Raw genomic sequence first — 9,434 nt, 5'->3', positions numbered from 1 at the left:
TGTCTCTCACTCTTTCATACTCCACGTACGAGTAAGGTAGATCATGCTGGACTATTGTCTTAGCTACCATCTGCCTAAACACAATATGATCATACTTGCGAGATACCACTTTCCCTTCGGTATTGAGTTGTTGCTGCCTTCCTCGATTCCTTGGATACATTTTACATCTCAAACCATGTCTTCTCAACCCACTGGTTCCATGCCAGTGAGATTGCCATGCATACTCATTCTTGCAATGATTGCATGCAGCTTTCAACTTTCCATTGGATTTTTCGACCACCTTGAAATCTTTCCAGACATTTGATCTTTGCCTCTCTTCCCTTTCCTCTTCATCGATTTCATCCTCATCATCCTCTTCTTCATCCAGTTCATCACCAAACTCCGGTATGTCCTCTGCGACCTTCTCCTTCTTCTTTTGCGACTGAGTAGGCGAAACCTTCTTCTTTTTCGACTTAGTAGGCGACTTTCTTCTCCCTCCACGAATCACCGACTTCATTGGAACAGACTTCCCCTTACTACACGCCTGTGCAGACGAGCCAATGCCACCATCTATATTGGATTGCAACATGGGTTTCCCCGTGGCTGTTCTGAAACTGGTCTGTCTGCGAGGCTTGGTTTTTTTGGGTTGGTTGACTGATTTCAACATCAGAATCATCAGTAATCATCAGTATCATCGACAAGACTGATAAGCCTTTTTATGCTTCCTTGCTGCTTCCCATCAGCACGAGTTACACCAGCTTCCTGAGAAGCGATCTGATCAGCAACATCATCTGCTGCAGCAAGAGTAGCTAAGACTTCCTGAGTGGCAAAGTCCACAGTATTTGGTGGGGAGTAATGCAGATCAAACGTCGACTGATCTTCGGATTCGCTCCTTGATCCCATGGTCTCTCTCTCTCTCAAGTTTTGTGTTTTTTTTTCACGCCGTTGAATGAAATAACCTTTTTAGGGTTTCCTAAATTTTGTCTATTTTTAAAAAAATTTGTTAATATATTTTTAAAAATTTGTTACTATAGTTTTTTTTCAAATTTCCAAATATTATTATACAAGTATACAAACACAAATCTCTCGTTCAAATTTACTATATCATCTACGCAAAGCAAGCTAAACTAGACAGTGATCCGATAACCTAGTGAATCTAAGTTTCACACGTTTAAGAGCTTACTAACCTGAGGTCCTTAAAGCTGCTATATCGGCTGAAGCTGGAAACTACTCGACCAGGTGGTGTATGTACTCGTGCAATCCTTCCTTGTTCAGTTCACAGGACACAAACAAAAAGAAAAGACAGTTCAGTTCACAGAACACAAACAAAAAGAAAACACAGTTCAGGACACAAACTTTGGCACACAATCTCCTTTGGCGCCAGCAACCGTCTTGGGGCAGTCGTTGATGAACATGACAAATTGATCTCTACTACTCCGCATGATCTCTTCTCTGTATGTACAAGAGAACAAAACATAGAGTTTTAATAAAATCAATAGATCAAAGACAACAAATATTGAGACAGGAAACATCAATGATCTACACATGGTACAGAGAGAGAGTCATGTATATAGTCTTAAGTAAACAATTCTGAGTTAATGCTATGACTTACCGAAGCAAGACGACACTCAACGACCCTGTTATTGTAATTAGTAGCAGCTGTGACCGCCTTCTGAGACTCTGCAAGAGAGTGTGCGATCACAAAACTCCCACCATCAGGGAGTTTCACATCAGTGGCACGAACCGGGTTGAAGTCAATAAGCTCAGCAAGTATCCATACATTTGAGACTTCTTAAAAGCAATTTCAGGAATCTTCTGGCTCAAATGCTTCATAACTCCCCACATAGGAGGCGCCCTTGATAAGAGAAACATGGTGATTCAATTCACGGTTCACTTGTTGAGTGAATCAATTTTGGATATCTATAATAAACACACAAACCTTGTTACGGGAGGAGACAAACAGAAGCTAAGACAGCCTTCTTGCTTTCTCCTAGGATCTCCGAAGCTGCAAGGAAACAACACACTGCGCTCGCGTGGCAAGCTGGCAAACTTCCCTTCTCTGTTACCAGCAGAACTTGACAATCCAGAACCTGAATAAACACAAAGAAACTTTATAGTTGAAACTGAATCGAATCTAAAAGAGCCATACGTCTCTCTCATTGTTCTGAATCGAAGATTCGATTATCTAGAATGGTAGGAGTGATCTTTATAACTAACCTCTTCACCGGTTGCAGCGGCCATATGAGAGAGAATCGTGAGCTGAATCAGAAGTGGTTTTCAAGATTGGAGGAAGACGACCAATGCATGTAAAGAAGCTCCGCTGATGCAGCTCGAGAACGATGTGGTCACCGGAAGGCGGAAGCATTGTCGCCTGTCAGACATCGATTAGGAACGGCCATCGGTGGAGCTCCGTTTCTTCTCACGGTCGTCGTCGAAGCTCCATCGCCTTTTACTCTCTCTCTCTTTTCGTTTTCAGGTGAAGAAAGCAACGGAATCGTCGAAGCTTCCAGATGCGGTTCTATGGGCTGTCCTGTGGTTAATAAGGGCTGTACCGCTTTGAACCCGGAGCCGAACAAGCCCCGTCCCATAAGGCCCGCTTTTTTGCTGGTCATGAATACCTAGACCCAAATCCACCCCGTCACATGTTCAAACGGGCCAGGCCCGCGGGACAAGCCTTCTGTTGACATCCCTAGTTATATAGCAGGTGGTTTCAAAAATCGATATCGGGTAACCGGGTCACTGATGATCCTACCCAACACGATGGGAAAAAATAATGAAATGGCCGACAAAAATATAAAAGCAAGAACAAAAAAGCAAAAGGAAAAAGGATAATTTGTATGTTACTGCTAAAAAATCGAAATATTTTTGGACATGTTCAAATAGTGATATACAAAAACAAAAATAGTTACACTATCGTTTGTTAATCATTGATTGTAATATTTTAGCATTTAGTTTAAGGAAATACATCAATATATATTTTTAAAAGAATTTGAAACATCTCTTAACGTTTAATGAAAAATAATTTAATTTAACCAACCAACAAAAATACTGCATAATATACGTGTTTAACAATTTATAAACATTTTAAATATCTTGAATAATTAAAAGAAGTATATCATTTTGGGTAAGAAAACTTACTATAAAAATTGTGTACCAAACATGATGAATGCTAACAAGGGTATTACAAACCGTCCATATATTAAGAAATAGTCGTTTTGAAACACTAAGAAATTAGTCTATAAATAACAAAAAGCAAAAGCTCTGCGGTACATCTCTTACAAATAGAGACATAAATATTGAATTACTGCATCATGTTATACTATATACTATCAGGGGCGAATCTAGACCACTCATTTAGTGGATCACTATGTATGTCAGATAAAAATAAAAATGCATATGGTAAGGATCGAACCCTAGAAAAATGAGGGTGCACAAGCTGTTTTTTATCCACTGAACTAACAAAATTCTAATTGTTTTACTTACAAAAACTTGAATGTTAATATAATTATGGGTGCACGTGCCCCCACACTACAGAACGTGGCTTCGCCCCTGGATACTATATGAGCGAAGGGAAATTCACCACCGAAGATCGTTAATTCATCGTGTTGAATGTGGTAATATAACCAAAGATCTTAAGAGGGTGACAAATTTGATTTGTGTGATGCTGATTTTATCCTACTAAAAACGTTCGGTGACACTGTTATAGTGGAAATGGTGAGAGGGTGAATACAGTGTCTTGGCCACAAGAATATGCTATTTCATGTTTTCAATTGCCTAGCAACAAAAAAAAGTATTTCAGTATATTTCAAGTTTCCATATACGGATTAGTCTTCTTTGTGACTCCGATACCACTGTCATGGTGTCACAATTCATTCATTTATTCATTTTTCTTTGTTATACTAAGGTTGTGATGATTAGTAATTTTAGAATAAATGACAGGAAAATTAAAAAGTGAAAACGAGTGAAAAGGTAAAAATGGGAAAGAAAGAAAAGTGGAGTGAATATTTTGTCCATTTTCCCCATTTCAACAGTAATTGGAGGGGATAAAAGAAAATATGTTTTCACCTGATTAGTAGTTTATGAGAGTAATTAAGAGTAACTAACTTTTCTATTTGAATATTTATTCTAAAAGAGATTTCAGTCAAAGCTTAAGATTATTATATCAAGTTTTTCATTTTTATAGAAGTACATAGAAACCAAATAGCAGAAGTCCAAGAATATAAGCTAAACAGAGCATCTAAAATGATGAAACTTAAAAAAAAAAAAAAGAGGCCTTGACAGGGACCTGACGTTAAGAGGCATGATCGAACTGAGCTTCCGGTTTTAGCGAGCTACCAAAAAAGAATAAATGAATTAGTTTTGAAGTATCTTGAATAAAATTGTTAATAAAAAAAAAAAAAGTATCTTGAATAAAATTATTATTATTCCTTATCCGATGGAATATGAAAGAAAAATTGTAGTAATTTTACTAACAATCCATGTAGGTTTTATAACTATTTTATTATTTTTTATGTCAGTATATATATATATATATATATATATATATTTATAATCCGAACGCATCTGCGGATCAAGGTCCAAATGATTAATGTCCATGGGATTTGTTTATCGGCACCAAACAAATCCGATAGTTTGCAATGAGAATTAGATATTATGTTGCATAATCTCACAAGCTGAATATATATGTGTTCTTGCTAAAGGATTTTAATTAATTCTTTATTTTTGCTAAGGGTTTGCAATTAATTATATTTTGTTGACCACAAAAAAACAGTGATCTAATTGCAGGTATATATACCTTACCCATCACCAGGTGTTTATATATACACATAATTTATATGTACATTATAATATCAATTCAAAGCACATATATATTGCGGTTTTCTCATCCATTGAATCCGTAAAGAAGGAAAACGATCGTTAGAAGAATGGTTACATCGGAATCCAAATTCGAAATCGACAGTCGCATGCTTACTTTACTTTTGTATTGCTTTCTTCTACAAGAAAAAAATATTTTTTTATTATAATTATTCTATCGGCCGATCCGGTCGATCCCGAGAGGAACCGCATTTAGTGGTTCATAGTAGACTAGTTACCACACTATCTGATCCAAAACTACAATTTTTTTTATGTATTACAAAGACTTCATTCAAGACTGGCATAATATTTGAGATAAAAAAAAAAGTAGTTTTCCTTTTTCAAACAATAAATTGTCCGCTGTTACTAAAATATAAGAACTTAATAATGATTTTATATTATTCAAGCTTTGGATGGATCAAATATGTAACTTTTTAAGGAAAAATATAGATTATGCGGAATTATATATACATTACGTTAGTTCACAGAAAGAATGATTAACCCAATATTTTCCAAAAATATGGGATATCTCTAAAACAGAAATGAAGAGAAAGATACGCAACCATGAAGATTAGCAAACCTTTTACCTTTTCTATCATATGAAACATATAATTTAATATGACAACACAAGTTTAGTATTAGTCGTTCTTAAAGTTCGAAAAGAAGAAAAAGTAAATGTTGAGAAATTTGGTTTTCTATCAGCTTGCTCGCTTACACTCACGTGGATCTCTCTGAATAGTGTTATTTTGTAAATTAACTATGGCCGTGAATAAGATTATTACAACTAAAATAACTTACATGCGCACATGCATATGATATATACACGTATATTTCTCTTTAATTAGGGTAGGCACTATTATAATCATGGCTCCGAAACAATAAGCCAGCGAAAAGGTATTGCAAGATAGTCAGATAAGTGTCATGATTGTTTCCTTGAACGGGAAGGAGAAACGCAAGGTCGCTTTCATTTCAATTCCTTAAACTTCTTGAGTTTCGCTCCGTCATCAAATACATATATACATACTTGTCTATCTATGCATCAGTACATATATTTATACCAACGTCTCATCGTGTTTCTATAAATATAAGCAAACCCACACACACATATTCACATCTCTCTTCTCTTGTGTTCTTACTTCTTATCATTTAGAATTTGCTTTTAACGTAAAATGGTTAGCGCGACAGTTGCAAGAAACATTGCCGGCATTTTTGGTAAGCACAAAATACATACAAAGATTGGTTTGAATTGTGTACGAACTACATTTAAAGAATTTCTAATATTTTTTGCTATTATATTATAAATTATTTGTTAATTGTCGCAGGAAATATCATCTCCTTGTTCTTGTTCCTCTCTCCCATGTAATCATTAATCCCTCACACATAGCTAACACTAACATACATACCATAGTTTGAAATATTGAACAATTAATGTTTATAGAATGTATATGAATAATTAATGCAGACCAACATTCATAACAATATACAAGATGAAGAAGGTGGAGGAATACAAAGCCGACCCGTACTTAGCCACCGTGCTGAATTGCGCATTATGGGTCTTTTATGGCTTACCAATAGTCCATCCAGATAGCCTTCTTGTGATCACTATTAATGTCACTGGTTTGGCCATTGAGCTCTTCTATCTCTCCGTCTTCTTCTACTTTTCTCCCACCCAAGGCAAGGTAAAATAGTATCCTTACATTTCTCTTTCTTCTATTAATTTTTAGCATAGTTTTTGATCATTCTTATGCACAAAAAAACCAAAATTATAAAACCATATCAAATCAGGTTAAGTTTTGGTTTCCATCTAGATTCTAGTTAGTATGAATCGTATTTTTTTTCTCCTAGAGATACCCCTAGAGATATATAAGTACAAGGTAACAAAATACAGCTAGTTTTTTTGTGTAATAATTTATGGTTAATGTTTAACTTTTTGTTATAATATTTAACAGTTAATTATTTAATATATTGGTCTGAGTATAAAATTCCACGGAAGATTTTGAAAGAATTAAAACGAGAGTATATAATCTTATATTTGAGTTCTGTGATTTAACAACTAACATAATTTATATTGTGTATAACATAAAATTGAGCTCTGGTTCAATGGTAATCAAATCGAAGTGAAACAAAACTGAGCCAAGTCCATTCAATTATGGTCTTCTGGCTTGAAATGAACGCTAAGACACTGTAGCAACGAGCAATAGTCGACAATGACTGATTCTGGTTTTAGGATGGTGATAGGCAAGACAAAGTTTATGCAATTTATTCTGAGTTGGTTTAATTAAATTGATTTATGGTGCAGGTGAAAGTGGGGATATGGCTGATAGGAGAGATGGTGTTTGTTGGAATAGTAGCCACATGCACATTGCTATTGTTCAACACACATAACCAGAGATCTACTTTTGTTGGAATCATTTGTGTCATTTTTATTAGCATCATGTATATTGCTCCTCTCACCATCATGGTACGATATTTTAGTTTCCTCTTTTCCCTAAACCTTTATATATATTTTTTTACCTTTTATAATAAAAAATACATCTTCGTTTTGACTTATCCAGAGTAAGGTGATCAAGACCAAAAGTGTGAAGTACATGCCGTTTTCTCTCTCACTTGCCAACTTTATGAACGGAGTTATTTGGGTTATTTATGCCCTTATTAAATTCGATCTTTTCATTTTGGTAAACCATTTAAGTTTAACTATATATTTAGCACTAGTGTCTTCTGTTTAGAAGTACTTACTAGTTTTGTTTATTTTATTATAGATTGGAAATGGACTAGGAACAATACCAGGAGCAGTACAGCTTATACTATATGCTTGTTATTACAAGACAACACCAAAAGATGAAGAAGAGGAGAATCTTTCTAAGGCTAACTTGCAACTCAGTGGCAACGAGGAACATGCAAAGCGAGTTTCAGCTTGATTATATCTTGGATTAATCAAATATTCAATTAGTTTTCTTTTTCTAATTTAAGCTTTCGTGTGATTACTAAGCTGTGAAAGTCAAACTCCTTTTTCGTCTAAGAAAGATATTAACTACCACATGCTCCATATATAAATCTGTGTATTTTAGGAAAGTTTGGGGGGGGGGAATCAGTGTCTTCTCGAGAAAAAATTGGTGATATTTTATTTCTTTTAATGAAAATGTGGAAAAGAAAAAAGTCACTTTTTCGTTTTTCATATATGTTATAAGTAACTGAAAATTCTCTTGCCTCCAAATTTTTTTTTGGAAAACAAATTTTACATGGTCGATACATATCATAGCTGTCGCAACTCGTAACTCGTAAAAATATTGTTAACAGATAATACTTAAACAAATTAATACGTACATTTGAGATTAACAATATAAGAACTAAATGGTCATAAAAAGATTGGTTAACAGATAATAGTTCTCAACTTTGTAATATATGTTATTTTGTTTCAGGACTATTCATGCAAGACTATTCATGCAAAATGTAATGAATGTATCAAATTGTGTTCCACACTTGAAATAGTTTTTTATGTACTTAAAACATTATATATATATATACGTATCTCTTCGTCAGACAATTCGTTTTTTTTTTCGCAGGAAATCTAGTATCATCAAGAGAAATCAATGTGTATCATATCACAGGCTTCATAGCACAAAACAAGTAACACTAGCTTCTTTTACCTAGACTACATCTCTTTTTAAGCCAAATTCTACAATAGTAGATTACCATCACGTATGTTATCAGTTTTTAATATATGGATCTGAGAATGATGATCATATAATTGACTTAATGACACTTTGTATTGTAGTCAATCCTACTCTGTAAACATTCATATCTAATTAAAAGATAACACATGAAGAAATATATTTAGCCATTTTACCAAGAAAGTAAATTCACTACAAGAAAACACAGTTTTAGCAAGGAAATTTAACGAGGAAAACTATTCCTCGTGAAATTACGATGACTTAACGATGAAATTGCGAGGAAATAAAGTTTCGTCGTAATGGCCTTGTAAAATACCGAGTAAAGATTTTCCTCGTAAAATCGTCGTAAGTTAACGTGGTTTTTCCGAGAAAAATGTGTTTCGTCGCAAATTCGTCGTAATTTTAGCATGATTTTTACGAGGAAATAACTTACGAGGAAAGAACGAGAAATCCACCAACTTAACACGTTTTTTTTGCCACCAACCTAATTTTTCGTCGTAAATTCCTAGCAAAATTCAACTACCAGATTCGAAAATTTTCTATATATATGGAGGTTTGAACATAATTTTAAGCACACCAACAAGAAAAAAAAAAGTGAAAAAAATGTCGGGCTTGGGAAATATTTTCGAGTTGCGGAGGTGGATGTATATGCATAGAGATGCTAACGGGAGAGTGACGAAAGAATATCTTGCTGGGTTGGAGCGTTTTATGCATCAAGCAGATTCTACACCGCTCGCCCAAGAAAGCGGTAAAATATTCTGTCCTTGTAGGAAATGTAACAATTCAAAGTTGGCAAATCGTGAAAATGTTTGGAAGCATTTAGTAAATAGAGGTTTCACGCCAAATTATTATATCTGGTTTCAACATGGAGAAGGTTATAGTTATGATCAGAATGAAGCTAGTAGTAGTAATAACAACTTTCAAGAAGAA

At 34.6% G+C, this 9,434-nt stretch overlaps 1 protein-coding gene across 2 annotated transcripts; it reads left to right on the top strand.

Moving 5' to 3' along the window:
• Nucleotides 1–5,891: 5,891 nt before the first annotated feature.
• On the top strand, nt 5,892–7,881 carry LOC106380146 (bidirectional sugar transporter SWEET4). Of its 2 annotated transcripts, none has more exons than XM_013819954.3 (6): nt 5,892–6,045; nt 6,156–6,192; nt 6,296–6,512; nt 7,133–7,294; nt 7,389–7,508; nt 7,593–7,881. In XM_013819954.3, exons 1-6 carry the CDS (start codon nt 6,003–6,005, stop codon nt 7,749–7,751), a joined length of 738 nt encoding a protein of 245 aa, XP_013675408.2. In that variant the 5' UTR covers nt 5,892–6,002; the 3' UTR covers nt 7,752–7,881. The 2 variants fall into 2 exon arrangements, with proteins under 2 accessions (XP_013675408.2, XP_048602939.1); XM_048746982.1 differs by having other exon boundaries at nt 5,893–6,045; nt 6,296–6,518.
• The last annotated feature ends 1,553 nt before the right edge of the window (nt 7,882–9,434 follow it).

Source organism: Brassica napus, chromosome C2, assembly GCF_020379485.1.
Source record: "Brassica napus cultivar Da-Ae chromosome C2, Da-Ae, whole genome shotgun sequence".
NCBI classification, from domain to species: domain Eukaryota; kingdom Viridiplantae; phylum Streptophyta; class Magnoliopsida; order Brassicales; family Brassicaceae; genus Brassica; species Brassica napus.
The sequence above is the reverse complement of the archived record's forward strand: the minus strand, read 5'-3'. Positions and strand labels throughout refer to the sequence as shown.